General features: G+C 45.5%; 1 protein-coding gene across 1 annotated transcript in view; it reads right to left on the bottom strand.

Annotated features, from left to right (window-relative positions):
* Positions 1 to 748: 748 nt before the first annotated feature.
* The window catches only part of LOC119394473 (uncharacterized), a 49,608-nt gene continuing 30,854 nt past the window's right edge, over positions 749 to 19,502 (bottom strand). The window contains exons 3-9 of the mRNA XM_037661777.1: positions 18,985 to 19,127; positions 16,562 to 16,658; positions 12,215 to 12,327; positions 10,621 to 10,765; positions 8,263 to 8,396; positions 4,985 to 5,090; positions 749 to 1,536 (exon numbers count right to left, since the gene is read on the bottom strand). Coding sequence (XP_037517705.1) covers positions 1,287 to 1,536; positions 4,985 to 5,090; positions 8,263 to 8,396; positions 10,621 to 10,765; positions 12,215 to 12,327; positions 16,562 to 16,658; positions 18,985 to 19,127 — 988 coding nt within the window. The 3' untranslated portion in view covers positions 749 to 1,286. The remainder of the gene's footprint in view (positions 1,537 to 4,984; positions 5,091 to 8,262; positions 8,397 to 10,620; positions 10,766 to 12,214; positions 12,328 to 16,561; positions 16,659 to 18,984; positions 19,128 to 19,502) is intronic.

The following is a 19,502-nucleotide window of genomic DNA, read 5'->3' as shown; positions in this document are numbered from 1 at the left end:
AGTGGACGAGGAGACGACCGCCGCCGTAGCTCAATTGGTACAGCATCGGACGCGTTATTCGAAGGTTGCAGGCTCGGTTTCTGCCGGCGGCAAGTTATCTTTTCGTCCACTTTACTTTCTTCACATTTCTCCCAGATGAAGAAGAGGACTAAGAGAGAGCGCCGGCCGAGTTGTTGCTTTGCACGCGCTAGAAAGGTATAGAGCATTCATGATGTTGATAGTTTATGCGAACGCGTCAAGACATAATGAAAAGTATAACAGTTCCGCTCTAAAAAAAGAAAGACAAAGTCGACGTCTTGGACTTTCAAGAAGACCATGTCCATGGGCTCGCGTTGATCGCAGGCAACCACTGGCAGAAATTTTATTTTCACACACATTCTTAACAAACGACATGGTTGAGAACATCACGAGAATGATAATCACAGCAGTGGTAAGTGACGTTTCAGCCAAATGTTGAATGACTGGGAACATACGCTTCGTACCACTTGATGGCCTATGATATTCGTGACACTGGGCCATGCATATATATTCTGCGCTCATCACCAACCGATAACATACAGTCCTCAAAGACGCTGTCTTGTATCTGAATGGTATACGAACATTCACATTCACGAATAATTTAGAAAGACAATATGGGCACAAAGAGTAAATCGTCTAACTATCCCGAAAGTGTCTTGCGAATTTTTCGGGGTTTCGCAAAGAAAAAGGACGCGTGTAAGTTGAAAATTACAACTTTTTCGTGTAACGATTAGGCTTTGTTATATTTTTATGTTCCCCGCGTTCTGCATTTGTTGAAATATTTCGGCAGAAAACAACTCCAAGACCCAGCCCACACGTTATCGGCTGGTAACGGCGAAAGCTGACAATCTAAAGGGTATTTCCTGATTCGCAACATTATAGGGTAGTTCTTTATTTTCCACTAAAGGAAGGACTTTGGTGTGACAGACGGAAAATAACAAAGAATAATGAGTAAATAAATTTGAAGGGCTCGAAAAATTCAACCAAAAATCAAAACCCGCCACAGCCGAAATTCGTGTAGCTCACAAAGAGGCAATAACACATCGTCTGTTTTTGTATAGAACTACTCGTATTTTTACAGCATAATTTTTTATGTCATAGGGGCTGCACGCATAAGCTGAGAGGCATCTTGACTAAATGACGCGATTTCGTATACACCCGCTGCTGTTTTAAAGGTGCACCGATATCGGAGTGCGCTGATGTACCTTCCTCTATAGGCCTCCATCGAAATCGGGCACCGATCTGCCGATTTTTTTTGTGTTTATAATCTAGCGTCGTATTGCTAGCGCAGTTACTAGAGCGAAGGAGAGGGTCAGCGAGATGGAAGAGGCCAGGCTGGGTCCGCTGTTCCCCGCTTTCGGCTTCTCCGTAGGCTTCTCCGCAGGGATTTCGTCGTGCTCTGGGTAGCAGTAGTAAGCGCTGAAGAAGGCCGACGACAGCTTGCTCGCACTCTTGACGTCGTGTTTACATGGCTTCTGGCTTTTCTCCATGCACTTGTGGACTGACGATGTGTAGGAACTGACAAGAAAAAATAAAAATAAAAAGAGCAAGCATATGTAGAAAACAGTAGAAGGGTTCACCGAAAGTATTTATAGTACATGTGGGCAGAGACACGCGATGTCAAATGTTCGTAGTGGTAGTGGAAAGAGGGCCGATTGTGAGGTGGAGAGTGGTTGCGAGCAATGATTATGTGTTCGCCACTATACAACTTTGTAGAAATCTGAAGAAGAAGGGTAGCTGCCAGGTCATTTCAATGGTCGTACGTCACCATAATGGTGATTGTATACAGGGATGACAGGATTATGCGCAGTTGCATTCATCGTAGGGCAATTTCCATTCTGCAGGATTATGCGCAGGGCAATTCTGACGCAGGCATGTTTTTGTTGAAGCGCGCGCTCCAACGCTATTGCGTTAAAACATGGATCCGCCCAAATCCTGACCTTAGGACCTTAATTTTATTTTGAAGAAGCTTCACGGAACAACGGAATCGATAGTCGGTTGCGCTCTTACATACCAGATGGCGCTAGGGGCGGCGACAGATTATTGTCCCCGTAAATGCTCCTACAGAAACGCTACGGTGGTCGCTTTCGCTATTTCATGGCTTATGCAACAGATAGCAGTGATAGTCTCTTTGTAGGCTGGACAACTTTCTTGCTCGGCCCGATCGCACGATTAGTGGTTTCGTTCTCCCCGTCTTTGCATATCGGCAGCCTGGCATAGCTTCAGCTTACTGTCTACCAGGCTTCCATCGCCCTCCATATCTGGACGACGTGGGCGGCTACACGCCGGGGCCGCCCTTGTAGAATTATTGCCCGTAGGCGTGACTTAGCGGCAAATACAATACCACGGTAGCTTGCGGGGTCACTACGTTACAATTTTGGATTTCGAAGGACCGAGAAATCTGTTTCTCGATTTTATGACCTTCCCGACTTAATGAAATTATTTGTTAATGTTGTTATGACTTGGTTAAGTAGAGTTTATACCGTGTATGATTAGAAGGCATGCTGTAGCGGGATACACCGGATTATAATTTTGACCAACTTCCCTTTACGAGCTACCACGGTGGTTTCGCCCACTTGCATTGTCTGAAAGCCCCTTAGCGAGGACAGCATGAATAAACTTAAATCGGCGCAGAGTTAAGCCGCCAGAATAACTTACCTTAAGTATTCCAGGCAAGATTCAGCGTATACAATTATCACTTAACAAAACGAAATGCCAGTCAGCTCCCTATTACTCCCCACTACCGTATTTTCCCGGACCAACATATTCAGTGCTTTGTTTTTATTGCGATATCAATTATATGGACACCACTGCCGTATTTTCTCGGACCAACACATTCAGTGCTTTGTTTTTATTGCGATATCAATTGTATGGACACTCGATGTGACTTATTGCCGTCGCCGTCATGTTTCCTTTAAAGTGCAAATCGATAACATCGCCCCGCATGTCGTATGTTCTATGTGCGAGGGAAAGCTTGCGAAGGCTGCAGGCAGGCGCGGCTCAAGCAGCAATGAAACGCGCCGGCTGGCTCCGTCGGGCGAAGGAGCACGTTGGGGGAGGGATGGGCTGAGTCGCTCGAGTAGCAAGTGCTATCTTTGATCAAAAGGGCGCGGTCGCGCGCTCTGGCGCACGAGCTATCTTGACTGAGATTAGTAGACGGCTCATACCCTTGTAGTACGTGCTGTGCTCTCACCGTTTACGTTGCGCCGAAACGACAGATGGCGCGAAAGCAGCTTCGCTCCCAGGAGTGGCTGTATTACCTTATAAAAACGTTTTGTAGAGTTACGCCAGATCGGATCCTAATGGAGTTAGCTGCTAGCGATACTTCTATAAGTTCCAATTTGCTGCTATTGCATTCATTGCTTCACCATGGCAGCGAAACTGCGACATTTTCTTCCCAAATAATAACAGAGTGGAATATGTTCACCAAATTTACAAAATTTTGTGTTGTTCAACATGTCTGCCTCATTGTTAATGTTTTTGTTTTATCTACCTTCTTTGCACCCGCGTAGTGTCTGCAGTACGCAGAGACGAAAAATTGCCCGGCCAAATTACTATTTAAAACGCGCTTCTCGCAGCTGTGTATATTTCCGATGAGAATACAGTTTTTGAACTATGAGTACGTGGAATGCATAAGTCGAGTAGACTTGACGGGGCATTTTTACTTTATCTGTGGTATACCTTCCTGTTTTTCTGTTTCTTTTTTTTAGCCGACAGAGGGGTTTGAAAAGGTCGCCCTACTTTCGGGCATTTTCAACTGCTAGTCTTCACGTTGCTGAAATGACACTGTAGTTTTTCGTTTTTTGTTCTTTCTGTTATATTTACCAAAACTCAAGTATTACTTTTATCTATATTGTAAAAAAGACAGCGCAAACAAGACGGAACACAAGAAAGGAAGGACACAGTACGAGCTCTGTCTAACAACTGAGGTTTGAATGAAACAAAAAGGGAACACGACGAAAACCAACACAAGCCTGCGCAGAAAATTTAGGTGACGTCAAAGAAATGGTTGAGCTTGCGTACTTCGCAATGTAGTAGAGAAACAGACGGTTCAGAAATACAATCATTGCCCTCATTTCTGATAAAGAACGTTTCAGCGAGCTCCCGCGCTCTTTTGTCTTTCTTTGACGTCACCTAAATTTTCTGCGCAGGGCTTTTGTTGGTCTTCGTCGTGTTCTCTTTTTGTTTCATTAAAACTTCAGTTGTTAGACAGCGCTCGTACTGGGTCCTTCCTTTCCTGTGTTCCGTCTTCTTTGCGCTGACTTTTTTACAATATGGATCAATTCCAACTCGCCCACCTCTCTACATTACTTTCAGCAGTCGCCAAATTTCAATACTTACTGCTACAAGCGCAGCAAGACTCGCTCCAGACTTTTCTGCTGGGACAGTTAAGAAGAGGAAGAAGAAGATGAAAAAAAAAAAAAACAAACTCATATTGCGTCTTTCTTTATTTTTATTTTTCTAAGTGTTGCAGTGGAAAGAGTTGTAGCGAAGATTTACTTGTGCACTGTAGCGCCAAACACGTGCCTATATGGCTGTGATAATTTTATAGCGAGGAAACAAAGCTGAGAAACAAAAAGAAAACGCTTCGTCTGTCTCAAAGCTTCATACGTACCGTGTCACGAAACTCCCTCGATCGTTTCTTGGACGATCGGGGACAACGAAATTATCTCGAGTTTCCCGATTACGTGAAATGCGGGAGTCTGCAAGCAGCTCCCGGACCGGCTTCCCGTACTCCGATGACACTCTAAGAAAGGAAACTCGCGAACCACCACGCGATGTGTACGTTGTAGGGACCGGTGTTCATAAATCAATTTGTATGCGCACGAAGTTGTTCGCCAGCGAACGTACCCCGAAGAGCGAACACAAAGTTTTGCATTTAATCCGCTCAGTCATTGGCGTATACTTTTTTTCCCTCTAAAACCTAACAATAGCCTCTTTGTGAATGTTGGCATGGGATACTCACCCGCACTGCTCCTTCGAGAGCTGGCCCGTGCTGAGGTCAATGTGAGAATCGCCCACACAGCGTTTAAACTCTTCCACATTCCAACAGGAGGCCGCGAGGCGGATGCCTGGGTTAGAAAATGGCATGATATTATTATTATTATTATTATTATTATTATTATTATTATTATTATTATTATTATTATTATTATTATTATTATTATTATTATTGGATGTGTGTACACAAGCATGCAAGAACATAAAGGAAATATGGAGGCTGACAAGTGCCGCCGTGAGAAAAGGGGGGGGGGGGGGCACAACCACTCCTTACTCTTTTGGGAAGAGGGAGTAGAGGGAGGAAGTGAAGGTACAATGGAAAAAGAAGGAATGAAAATAGGAGACAAACAACTCACGGAGGCATAGACGGAACTGAGTAAGAAGACACGAAATATATATAAGTTGGTGATCAAATCAGTTTCGTTCAGGAATGTGAGCAGGTCTCAATGGGCCACGATGTATGGATGTTAGGAGCATCCTCTTTGAATCGGAGTGGCGGCTAGTGCCACCAAACCCTTTATTTGTCGTCTGTATACTCTGCAGGTTGTACTAACAAGCTCTCATTTCTGACGTTCCCCGTCTTCGCAATTTTCACTCTTACTGTAAGATCTTTTATATCCGTGTATTCAACAGTTTTTCGCCGCCAACATTCTTACTGGTCTGTAGAGCAGATTAATTCACACTCCCAAAGCTGCTTTTGAAGCCTAACGTTTCGGGCGGACTTACTCCTTCCTTGATTATTGGACGAATACTTTGACATTGGACTAGAATATGCTCCACGCTCTATGGTTTCTGCACCCTTCCCAAGTATTAAGCGCCAATCTTCTTGACGTCGAGAACTCACACTCTCGGAAACAGACACTCGTCAAGGGTCGCACGCACGCTTTAGTTTAGTCAGTCTGCATTTCTTAATTAGGAATTCACGCTGCATAAAGTATGTTATCTCTGCAAGTTATCTCGATATTCATTCAAGGTAACTCTGTAGTAAAGAAAGAAAAGCGTTTCACAACGGACAGCTATTAGATGTAAAAGCGGCCGATTATTCTTATTCATATCCTCCATCTGCCTTTTTTTCCTGTTGTTTGTTATCCTTTCGCCACCATTCTCTGATATTGAAACGTGCCTCAACTATATAAATGAATTGAATTGAAAACAACTTCATCTGTCCTTGCGGAACGCGACGAGGTCGCGCAACTATCTTGTCAGTTATATAGTAGCCCTATATATGGTATACAAAGCGATCATCTATGACACGACCACCACCACTATTTTACTACTCCTCACCCCACTTCCCTCTGTATTGTTGGTAAGTTGGCTTGTCTAATATCAGTAATAACCGCGCGTCAAATTGACAAAGCTATTATTATTCGTAGCAATATCGACCACGCTACTCGCAGCGAGAGAGCTATACTATAGTCGGTTGCAGCCTAAGAATTAAAAGTAAAATACACCACTGCCCGTGCCTAAAATGACTGTACAATCGCAACGCGGCCGCTCTATTCTATAACGTAAAGGTTAAGAATAACCAATCAAAAATGCAACATAGAATCGTTCGTTAGCTGAGACAAGAGGCGAGGCACCGCTGCAGCGGCTGCCGCCATTCGGATTTTCTTGTCATGTTTGTTTCTTCCGAAAGAAGGTCTCCCGTACTGTTATTCGCGCGTACCTCAGCGTCACTGTCGTTAGTCGTCATTCGATGCCGTAGAAGCTTGTGGTTGTTCCGCTTTTCAAGTATAGCGAAGCGGAAGGCGCTCGGAGTGTTCATCGCGTACCACCGTTTCGGCAGCAGCAAGTTGCAACGCGACATTTGTTTCTTGCATCGCTCGGATACACCAATAATATCACCAAGCTCCCCGATTTTGTTGGGAACTACTTGCTCTGCAGCACGAAGGCACGCAAAAAAAAGCGCAGTGCGGCCTCATGGGCGGAGCTTATATTGATTCTTCGGTTGCAACCTGCTATAGAAGCGTCAATGTCAGCCTTGCATAGAGAGCAAAGAGTGCTTTGCTTAGAGTGCAAAGCATTTAAATGTTTTTCGTGCTTAATCAGTGATCAGAGCATTGATTGACCCCGCTATCATCAGGATCAGCCAGCCGTGAGGGGTGGATGATAATGCTAGCATAGAATCGAGAATAACGCATCGCTACCAAATACCGCCCCATGCCAGTGCATCATGAGGCGAAACCGTAAGTCAGCGAATGGCCACCGATAAGCTGCTTCGTAGACGTTGTCCTTCGCACTTGACGACTATGTGACCTTCTTAACGAGGGCGCCCCCGTATCAGTGAAGTTGCGCCATGTTTTATCCGGCTTTGATAAAGGAAAGCAAAAACAGAAAAAGAAAAGCAAATGCGAGGCAACAGAAAGAGGAACTGCGATAACGCAAACGAGTGAGCCATATGCCTCCTGGTGCGGTGAACGGAGCTCATTTTCCGTTGTTCTTGGACACTCGCTCAAAGGCTGCGGCATCAGCTTACAGCAAGATGATCTGCGGTTTTGTGCTTAGTGCGTCCTGAATTGTCGTGCCGTCATGCACGTGTATGCGTAGTATTTGCCCTTCGTGGTTTTTTTCTCCTCCTCCATCCAGTTCTCCGGTTTTTCAGAGCTGGTAATCTGGCTACTGTGGACTGAAATAGAAGTATTATATATATATATATATATATATATATATATATATATATATATATATATATATATATATATATATATATATATAATACTGTGAGTGTGTGTGTGTGCGCGCGCGAGTTGGCCCTGTTAAATACGTGCATCGCAGTTATATTCACTTGTTGAATCTACTCAAACTTACTATGCGCAGCAGGAGCGGCTTTCCATTTTGTCTGAAAAAATTAAATTCAGTCAACGTTTGCCGGTCTTTATCAAAAGAGAGAACACGCAACCTACCAGACGCTTTTATTTTTTTCTTTCGGTGGTTCCTTCTTGGTGTGCTGGCCTACCGTTATGTAGTCTTTACTTGTAAGCTGGTGTGTCAACTCACAATTTCTCAAAGGCACATTCATCGAAAGGCCATGTGCGATGGCTGGTCCTGCCATTTTTTATTGGCGTATATTTACCCCGTTATTTAGAACGATCAAACATTATTTGGGTTTCATGTGCACTGTTCTGATTTGTAGGATCGACATTTTGCACAAGGGATGGCACGATACACTTTGTTGTTGTTGTGTGCTGAAACAGCAACAACAACAACAACACCCACAACAACTCGTGCAATACGTATACTCACTCTTCAACAGCGCTCGGTCGTCCCCACAGGCGGCCGATCGCACGGCGTCTATAGCGTTTTCGAGGGAAGTTAACTGCATCATTTCTTGGTGGGAGCAGCCATCAAGCGAGTACTTCTGGAGGCATGGTGCCGGACTGCGCAGTGCGAAGAAAGATGGGATGAAACTCTTCTTGACCAATCTTTAGGCATGAGGGCTGAAACGTTCATTACGGGATTAAATGTTTTCATGAGCAGAGAAGGTGCAAGCGTGCACTAAGAGAATGATGTGGAATACTGAATAGACAGTTTTTTTTTATCTTTCTGTCAGCGTTACAAAGCGAACAGCGGGTAATAAAATGAAGAAAGGAAAAAGAATGTAGAGAAGACTGGACAACCACTTGGTGTTGAGCTTCCTCCTTTTTTCCCCAGGCTATGTATCTCTAAAGTATAGCCACGCACAATGTTCTGTCGCTAAGTAGCCGGCCTGCAAACGTTATTGGAAAGATGCCATGTCACCCAGACTGCTCGTGTTCCATTGAAGGAACACGAGCAGTCTGGACAACCTTCGCTTCGTATCGTCAATGTAACATGGCCTGGCATCGGCTATAGCGCTCTTGTGTGTGGAATCACCAATTCCGACTGAGGCTTATGCAGGCCGAACTTTTCCAGAAGTCATGAGCCTTCCTTTTCGGACCCCGGAAATTGTGTGTAGAAAAGTGTGAATATTCATTCAATACAGGTCTATTGACCTTAATGCAGTGTTTGTTGTTTATCAGCAATGAGATGTTGTCTATAAACAACTATCATACGTGGCGTCTCGACTTCCATGCAGGATTGTATATAGAAAAATTACGGGGTATGCTTAGAACTTTCTAAGAACGGGAAGGCGAAAGCCTTTTCAGACCTTCTGTTGAATTGATGATGAAATTTCTGAAAATCAAGAATATAAGTCAATTACCCTTTCAATTATTGGCTTTAACGAACATCTAGCAATCACAAAATTGAAGTGGAGCAGCAGTATAAGTAACTAGTGTATTCTCAGGAGGAATTTCACCACTGAAGTATGCCACTTTCAAAAGATCTATGTGCGAAATTTGCTGCAGAATGCATCGGTGTTCCAGTTTAGGGAGTTCCGAATTACAGGCAGCAGCCTATTCAGGCTACTGCCTGCAATTCAACTTTTTTTACTGCCTTTTTCATCCGATATTACTTTCCCATTGATTTTTTTATCCAACGTTTCAATTTAAAACTGTCCCAATGCACTAACTAGCACAAGGAATATTCCTAAAGGAGTTCTAGCTTTGCCTTCTAGGCAAAACTAAACTTAACATGTAATGGTTGCAGTACTGGCCTTCTGTGGGAGGGTTCTTCAGCTTAGCAGCGCAAACAAAACATGGGACGAGAAAGCACACAACACATGCTGATGTGCCCCAAGCTTCTCCATCTGTGCAATTCATCTGCTTTCTTTCTTCGTATTGTGTGTCGAAACTAACAATGCTGAAACCATGTTCAAGGCAATTTCACCATGCATTCCTTGGTGTCGATATCTCTTTGCTACATTTGTTTGTTATTGAGAGTAAATCTAGCCCCCTATAAGTTCCCGATTCTTCTTGTTTGCGGTGTTTTTACAGTTTCTCAGATGTAGTGGGGTGTTGCTTCTCAAAGATCACGGGGGATATTCTCTGGGCGGCTGAGCGTTCAGAACTTTTAACAAGAAAGCGTTTCATGCCGGGGTTCACCAAGACTTCACTGACGTATTTCCGTCGCGGAGATACATTTTACAGGGGTCAGCTAGGTGACCCCCCGGTGACACCACCTTAACAAAATGGAAAACCAACTAGCCCAAACAACCACTCTTCTAAGCTTCCGCAAGCGGTCGTTAACGCATCTACCGGTTTGGCCCACGTAACACTTGGCAACAGGAGAGTGGGATTCGCTAGACGACTCCCGTCTGGCTGCTTATGAAGCGCCTAGCGTGCTTTTCCGAGCACGTCTGTGATGTGCATGCACTATTCGCTGCTCTGCACATTCTGGCCAGCTTTTCTGGTGCCGAGAAAACAAAGAGAGCGGCGCCCTTTCCAGCCACTTTCTTCAAGCGGTGGGAGAGGCTGTGCACACAAGACACCACCACAGGCTTCCTTGCCTTTTATTCGGCGTTCAGACTGTGTGTACTCTTTCCTTGTCCCGTCGTTAAAAGCACCAGTTTAACCTTATGCTTCATCGTGCCAGCAGCCAACTAGCCCATCTCAGTATGAATAAACTGATTATTTTAATAAAGTCGAATAAAAAAAATGATAGTCGAATAAGTTAAACACGCTAAGGGAAGTTTTCTTTTAGTGATTGCATAACGTGCGAATCAGGCATTTCATACTCTCTTACGTGCAGCCACTCTGTCCAGCCTGAGCGTCGCTGTTTTCGAAGCCCATCGAGGTTTCCAGGGCTTTGACAGACATCCTGAGGCAGTCAGCGGCGCTCTCTCTATCGCACTGCGGATCAGCGGGGGCATCCGGTGCTCGCTGGGTTGCTGCGGAGAAGAAGATGCTGTAGCAACAGTGCACTTTCGTCAATCGCTGCAAGATACAGGCGACCAAAATGTAAGTCAACAGTCACCAACAGACAGCTGGAGCTATCACATCAGGCCCGTAGCCAGGAATTTCTTTCGGGGGGGGGGGGGGGGGGGCGCACTTGCTGAAAACCTTGACTACTTGAGAAAAACGCCTATTTTCACGATTTATAGAGAGAGAGAGAGATAATAAAACGAGAGAAAGGCAGGGAGGTTAACCAGAATTGTAGCATCCGGTTTGCTACCCTACACTAAGGGGAGGGGGAAAGGGAAAGAAAGATGGAAAGGACAGCCACCCAACCACCCAAGAAATGGAGCGTGTTCACGGACTCCAAGGCAGCTTTACAGTGCCTGATATACGCCTTACGCCGTGGACCTCACGAGCAACTCGTGTTGGAAATTAGAGAGCTGCTCCATCACCTCTTCGTTCAAGGGCATGACATCACCTTTCAGTGGCTTCCAAGTCACTGCGGCATATTGGGCAACGAACATGCCGACGCTGCTGCTCGAACTGCACACGAAGACGGCGTACAAGAATCCATCCCGTTATCAAGAACGGATGCTGCGATGAAAATTCGAGAGATTGCCAATGAAGACATAAAATCCTTGTGGAACACACCAAGTTTACAGCACACACGACTGCATAGACTGGACCCGTGTCGTCGACTTCGGCCTCCGTCCGGACTCTCTCGACTCGAGGCAACGGTGCTTTGTCGACTGTGGCTTGGTGTTGCTTTCACCAAATCTTTTGCCTTCCGAATCGGCATGGCAGAGAGTGCTACTTGCAGCCAGTGTGACAGCGAAGAAACGATAGAACACGTTCTTTGTCGCTGCCCTCGCTACAGCTCGCACAGACTGTCGCTAGCTGCTGTGTTGGCCCGCCTTGACGACAGACCCCTGTCGGAACAGTCAGTGCTGGAATGCCGACCTGAACTGTCGCACAGCGAAAATCGTTTAAGGCCTTACTGAACTTTTTGCGTGCCAGTGGCCTATTGAATAGGCTTTAGTACTGCCGATCTACAGCTTCCTTTTGTTTATATCTTTTTTTTCACGATTTATTTTCGATAAAACACCATGTGTCATCAAAATTTTTTTTTGGGGGGGGGGGGGCGGACCCCCTGCCCCCCCCCCTCCTGGCTATACGGGCCTGTATCACATGTTCCAAACGTTTCGGGATCTTTGTAGTATACGTCGGCAGTGGAGATGGACACCTTTTCAATGCACGCGTCCTAAGGCAGACTTCAAGATACGCTGATTATAAGCCAAGTGACTGCAGTTACAATTGATTGCAGTTGCAAAAAATGATTGATTGCTCCATCGAGTCTTTAAGTAGATATTGCCATACTATAAAACGCCACGAGCTTTACGAATAGCAAGAAGGGAGTATAAAAATACGCTTTGCGTACTTACTGGTACTGACAGGTTCCTTTTGTGTGCAGTCGAGAAGCTCCATAGCCGGTTCTAGAATGTCGGTCTTCAAGCTCTTCTGAGATAGGCACTCGCCGAACAGTTGCTTCAGCGTTCTGGAAAAATGAAGGAGGCGCGATGAGTGTACGAGAAGCAACCTAATTGTACTTAACTTGTACAAATTCATTATGTATTCTCGTATTCTCTCAGGTGCCGTGCCGAACACACGATCGAGATGGCAAACAAAGTAACGGCGCTGATTATTATGTAAGCCGCGGTTGCTTGCTATTAGTTTCCAGCGCAAGTGTTCGTATATCTTCTCCCACAACAGTACGGTAAGGTTTCGTAAAACCTCCGTGAAAGCGTATGCCGTATATTCAAGAAGTGCTCTTCAGTTGCGCAGTCCGCTAAGGAGATAACACGTCTCGGTGCTGTTGTCAGTATTTGTCTGGTGTCTGCGCATGCGTGAGTTAGATGAGACGCGCAACAACGAAAAATACTGGGGCGGCGCTGGGTACTGATGCTCGCCGCCATTACGTGCTGTTCGTCGCGTTGAGCTGCGCAGGTCTCACGCTTGTATTTGCGATGGGTATATTATTAAAAAAAATTGTTTCGCTACATGTCCACGTATCTTCATCACGCGAGTGAATAACGCCGGCAAAAATTGTAGCGGGTACGGGTAGTAAGAATTACTGATCGGTGTGTGGGCAAAAAATCGGCGACTTTCAGTGTGAAGAAATTATCCTGAGATCGCAAACTGAACACGAAGTGGGTAGGGATAATCAACAACAACAAGAAAAAAAGCGATGAAACTATTAAAATGCGACGCTAGCATTTTAGTAAAGTCACTTTTGCTACTTAATCATTAGCTTACTAACGCGTAAGCGTGCGTTCAAAGGACGGGCATGCGCTTACTACCAGGTGACAAACCTTAGATTAACACATTTATTTGGACGTCGTAAAGAATGACCAATGGCGCAAACATATATGAGTGACCACGCATCCGGCTAGCTTAGCGGCTGAGGAGTTTCGCTGCTAAGCTTGAGGACGCGACTTAGATTTATGGACTCGGCGGCCGCATTTTCCTTTGAGCGAAATGCAAAAAAAAAAAAATATTACACCATCTCTCACTAAAGGTAACCATGTGGGGATGCGAAGCAGCTCATGGGTCGACTTAAAGTTCCGTTCATCACGGGCACCTCGCCCGATGTTAACGCGTCCTTGCATGTGGAGCACACCGTGAATTCACTGTAGTTACTGTTGCTGTTACTCGTCCCGAACTCTTGTTAGAGCACGCCACGCGGTTTCATGGCGCGTCTGCAGAATCTCGTTCACCGACGCCATCACGTGATTGCTGAGAGAGTGTAAGGGGGAGAGGCCACAGCGTCTTACCCAGCCCCTTACACAGGCCCGAACCTGCCAGCGCGTACTGATTTGGATACAGCGCGTTGGTTCATCGCGCGTCTGCAGAATCTCGTTCCCCGACGCCATCATATGATTGCTGAGAGAGTGTAAGGGGGAGAGGCCATAGCGTCTTACCCAGCCCCTAACACAAGCCCGAACGCGCTAGCGTGTGCCAGCACACATGGTTTTGTCTGCGTTAAGTCAAGCTAGGACAGCATACGGTAGCCTGGGCCCCTAAAATGCTCTGCACGTATCATCATCAAGGCGGTCGAAGAACAAGAGGAAGAAGACTTCTCCTTGGCGCGAGCGCGCGCTCAGATGGCTATGCTAGGTGGGACGGTGCCCAATGGAACTACGGACACAGTCCTGCGCAAAAGCTGCTTCGCATCTAAAAAGACCCGTGTGGTTATATTCAGGTTATATTAGGTTATATTCAGGTTATATTAGAAGAGCAATCACGCGTCGTGCGCTGACAGTTTACTTTTGAAGAAAGTTTCTTTTTTCGTCGGAAATCCTATACCTAAGTAATAATTAGTCTTCTTAAAAACACCTGGTGTATATGAGCTCAGAAAATGTGGATGTGCGGACCTATAACAGTGATGATAGCAGTAGGCTTGCGGAATTTTAAGCCGGATGACTGGTTTCTCTTCGAGTATCTGACAACTTTTGTTTTTGTGTTTTTCTTGTCGGACGAAGCACTGGCAACGCTAATTGGTGTGCAACTAAGGCTGCAACGAACGCTTGATTTGGGCTTGTTGGATCATGCTAAATATCGCAGGTACAGCGCAAAAAATGTAGGAAGAACAGCATGAGAGATAAGAGAGAGCGCTCTTTCCTATCTCTGTTTTTCTCCCTATATTTCTCGCGCTGTTCCTATGATATTTAACTGAGGCTCTAAAGTATTTTCCTTCACACAGTTGCGTACACTGCTGAGGTTATAAATATATACAGTATTATTGCCTGTCGATGCGGATTATGAGCAGACACGGTTGCCGCTAGCTTAACATGCTTTGCACTAACACGATATGCGACTTTAATGAAATCAGCATTCAGCGTTAAGCTGGCTCGGAAATTAGCCCTCGGACGAGTGACGAGACATGTTTCTGTCGCACTAAATCTTGTTATTGTACAGCATACTTAGTTAGAACGCTCTGCAGCATGTTTTTCACGTTCTTGGTCGCATTGCTGGCTCCGTCTTATAGCACCATTAGCATGGCGAAGTGATGTGGCGGTCGATATAAAAGTGTCCGTAATTTCGCGGATAACCGTTCAACGTTTTCGCACAGTGCAAGTTTAATAGCCCTGCATTTCGTAGCCCCATATAAGATTATGAATTTGTAAGCACTCGCTTTCGTTTAACTGTGAGAGTATTTAATACAGTAGTCGTTTAGATCTCTGCACTGAAAACATTTGCCAGTCACCGCGATGAGTCGCATGCGTTGACGACTCCCTGTTTCAAGCAAAAAGGAAAATTAAGGTATTTGCTGGAAGGAGTATATGTCACTGTATACGGCGTACACGATTGAAGTTCTCCAATCTCCTAGTTTTCCAAGAATAGACCGTTTTAGTTGGGCGTCCGCAGCAACTCTGCATGGCAGACGCCGAGACCAGTATAAACGTTATGGACAAGCACTGAGACGTTACGCGGCTTCGTATGTGCTTACGGTAGGTGTTTTCAAGTATAGGCTGACGACTTCGTTTACGTCGTCTATTTATCTTGCACGGCAACGACTACGAAGGGACTGGCTAAAGGAAGATGCGCAGTTTCAACAATACAGTGCGATTTATTATAGCAATTGAGAAAACTGATCTAACCGAGCTGTAGCTGAGCATTCACGGAATTCTGGATCCAGCCGCCGTGTTTGCTCGACTGCCGCCCCCACACCTTCTATAGGTCATGAAAATCACGTTTTGGTGAGTGACGCTCTAATATAATTGTTTACACGTCGGCGTAAAACGGGCTCAAAGTGACCTTGATAGGAGTGAATTAAAAGCGGGAACTCAATAGAGCCCGTCGTTATTCTGGCACGCGTATGCCTATGCAATGTGGTACGATCGCGTCTCGAATATTGAATGACAGCCAAATCCTGAGCGGCATATGGCGCCCGTTCCAAAGCAGGGTCGAAAGAAAAACCAAAAGCAAAGCGGTTGTTTGAACAGTAATCAGGGACACTCATGTCGTGCACCCAACGCATGTTCTAGCTGTTCGTCGGAAGTATATACGATATTCGCATGAGTATTCGTGTTACGTTTAGTGCGACTTGCTTTTATGATTGCGTCGCGATAGGATATGTGTGAGGTAGAACACTGCGTATTCTCTCAGCGTAAGCTGTATAATCTCGCTGTGCGTTTTGGGGCTTCTGCTCTACAAAATAAAAACATAACATGGTGTTCGCATGTTCACCTGCGACGACTTCCCGCAGCAGGCATGGACCAAGTTGAGTTCCTTCGATGAAGAAAACTTTCTTTCGGACACTGTCAAATTCCAGGCGTGATTTCCAACAATTCGCGCTGCACTCAGTGTCATCTCAACGTTGTACGCTTGCAGACATGTCTGTGATTACCAAAGAATTCACAAAGGATCACAGCTGACAAAAGGGTCCGTGCCTTTTCGTAGTACAGCACAAACGAGTGGGTGGTGAGACGTCGCTGATTATGCTGTAGTGTGGTTCACGCGACGTTCGCTGTTCGCACCTTCGCTCAACCGTTCAACGTAACGTAGGCTCACGCCAAGGGATTGTATTCTATACATCTGACACCAACATCAATACCAAGTCCAACAGTAACGACAACAAAAACGACATTTTGACGAATCTTTCACTTCTTTCAGTTGATTGGTGCGGATTTCGTTATAAAGCTACGCGGGAGACAGGAATGACAAAACGCTTTACTTCTCGCCTCTGTACGTTTTTGACGCGCTTAGAGAAGGAAGCAAAACATACGTACCCGCATTTGCCCAAGTCACCGTTAAGTACTTGTTTTGTCGCACTCAAGGCGCCCTGGCACGGGTCATTGGTTGTAGAGAACAGGATGCCCATGAAACCTGGGAAACGTTAACGGGATCAATGACTTGAATCAGCTGCAAAAATTTCGCATCATCCCTTACCTGTTACAAATGAGTTGCTGTGGTGCAGAAAATACCTCTGCTACTTGGTTTATCTCAGTTAAAAAACAAACCAAATTTATGTGAGACGTCTCCGCATGCCTAAAGCAAAAAGGTGACTGGCAGGAACAGATACATATCTCCCATGCTTAATAGATCACGCATTCCTAGCGCCGTCCTTGGTGCTGCATGTCTTCTAATGCATAACATCGAAACGCTGTGCGTGCAATATTTGCGAGAATTTGTGTTCTATTGTTGCTAGCAGTATTCAAAGCGTACAGAAGCCATATGACATCTTGGTTCAAGGAAGTAATATATTCTTATTATATAAATTTATTCCTTGACGAAAATATGCAAACATCGGAACCACTCTGGCGCAAGCTAGACACGCCTATTCATCCAAGTATTGCACGAGCTGTCTCAAATAACATCTTGAACGAAGGCAAACAGCTATAATGGCAAGAGCCTTTAAACCAAATGGCTTTAACTGCGTGTTTGCGGAACAATTCACGGAAAGCGTTGATCAAAGCCCCCAGCTTCGGTATTTAATGAAACTTTCACTTGGAACGATAACCCAGATTCGCTTTCTTTTTTTTGCTCCAACTAGCTGTTCCTCCAGCCTTTAAAAAAAGTTTCGGGGGCTTTAGCTTCCAAACGTATGATTTTGTGCGACCAGCCGTGGTAGCGGACTCCCCGCACTAATTATGGTCCCTTGAGGTTCCTGAAGTTTGTTGCATTTCGATGGGTTACTATGTAGAAAAATCCTGGTGGCGACCCTAATCCTTGACACAGGGGTCAAGGGTTAGGGTCGAAACCCGACGTGCGAGTGGAACTCGCACGACGGCTCTCGTGTGTCCTGGTGTGCCTTTGGGTTCCTGGTGAGCCGTTGGGTTCAGCTTGTGTTTCGCGCTTGTCAGAGGATCTCAGAGGCCACATAGCGGATGTCAGAGGCCACATAGACAGAAGCGCGTATTTGAGATCTGCTCCGCCAGGAGGCGCAACGATCCCAGCTCCTCACAATCTTTCACTGCACTCAATTAATTTTCATCAATTATCCTGACAGTTAGTTGCCCTTATCTTAAGTAAAGTTATGTTCCGATACTATATGTATCCAATACGACTCTTAAAGGGACACTAAAGGCAAATAACAATTTATGTCAGAGTGAAAGCTCAATGTATGACAGCGTCTAAAACGGCAATATTATCAATAGCAGTGCCCTACTTACCGAGAAATTGAACTAAATGTATCGCGCGATGAGCGCCACGAGCGGGACATTTTCAAAATGATCCCGATGACGTGAGAAAGTCCGACTACAATTATAGACTCGTAATCAAACTAGCTACAATAAAAAGAACGCGTGCATGAATAGACGTAATAAAATGCTGCTTGTTCGTTTCTGTTTGATTCGTGGAAAAAAGAACCTCTTTGGCGTTGCCATGGGGAACGGCGCGCGTGGTTCAAAGGTTCCGTTTTCGCCTAATTGCGCTTCGCCCGGCGCCCTGCTTCGCTCGTGCGGTCGCGTCTACTTGGTAGTTTCGGTATCGCGTACTTCCGCGTGTGTTTTGCACGCTCGTGAAAGTCGCTCTGACAGAAAGTTCGACAAAATGCCGCATGCATGTGATGTTGCCGGGTGCTCGAATGGCGCACGCCGCCAGTGCACGCTACAGCGCAGTAAAGGCGGGCAACGTTGGGCACGGCAATAGTTACGTGAGAAAGACCGCTTTCAGGCGGGTGATTTGAAGTGCGCTAACGCGATGCGGACCACTAAAACGTGATTTTATTTCAAAATAAGCACTTGCTTGGCACAAAAGTAGCACTACGAGGTTTCTGGAACGCTATTTAAACAATCAACGTCGACTTAATATTTGCCTTTAGTGTCGCTTTGACTAGAACCAGCCCCACCGATTTCTGTTTATTAGACGACTTTTTGTAAAGGAAAACCGGGAGTGTTCGACCGGAAGTGCTTGCAAAGGGAACAATAGCGTCACTCAGTGCTCGTGCTACCAAAGAAAGAAGCGCTTGGCGGAAACCTTGTATCATGCCTCGGATTCCTGTGCCACACGTGCCGTTCGCAGTAATGATAAATTCTCTGCGAGGGTAATACATTTCGGCGTCCATATTTCGACCAGCTATTTTCTCTCTCTTCCTCTGTTTCCCTCTCGATCGTCTTCGTCTTTCGTCATATCAAGAGCACCTGCCTCTTGAAATGATGGGTGAAAAGAATCTCAAAAGCGCTATGGTGCCCTATTGTGAAGCGTGACTCACGCGTCCAGGTAGTTTCATTTCCAGAGCAAACGAAGTTCCAGAGTTCCCTGTAGACTTTTTCACGCGCTTCGATATCAGCACGCTTGAAGCAATCCTTCCTTACTTCAGATCTGTTGCACGGTGACGGCCAGCGGGTCTGGACTCTGTAAAAAAAAAAAGGGGGGGGGGGGGGAGTGACGAATGAAGGAAGTGTCAGAGATTATCATTACTTGTCATCGTGATCGCAAGAACAGGCTTGTAACGTGTTATTACTCGAAGGAACACGTTCATTAGAGCTGCTCAACAACTATAGTAATTTACCAGATATGTGGTATCCAGGCGCGCAATAACGTAAAACTAACTCCTTATTCCGTATTCCTCACTATACAGCTCTCCATGACTGAACGAAAGATTCTGGGCCATGCTCACAGTGCTTGAGAGCCACGTGATGCAATACAGGTCACGCAAACACCGCATCACATAATAAATGCTTCTGCACGATTAGGTGGAATATAAGAGAATAAATTATTATGATACAG

Source organism: Rhipicephalus sanguineus, chromosome 1 (assembly GCF_013339695.2).
Source record: "Rhipicephalus sanguineus isolate Rsan-2018 chromosome 1, BIME_Rsan_1.4, whole genome shotgun sequence".
NCBI classification, from domain to species: domain Eukaryota; kingdom Metazoa; phylum Arthropoda; class Arachnida; order Ixodida; family Ixodidae; genus Rhipicephalus; species Rhipicephalus sanguineus.
The sequence above is the reverse complement of the archived record's forward strand: the minus strand, read 5'-3'. Positions and strand labels throughout refer to the sequence as shown.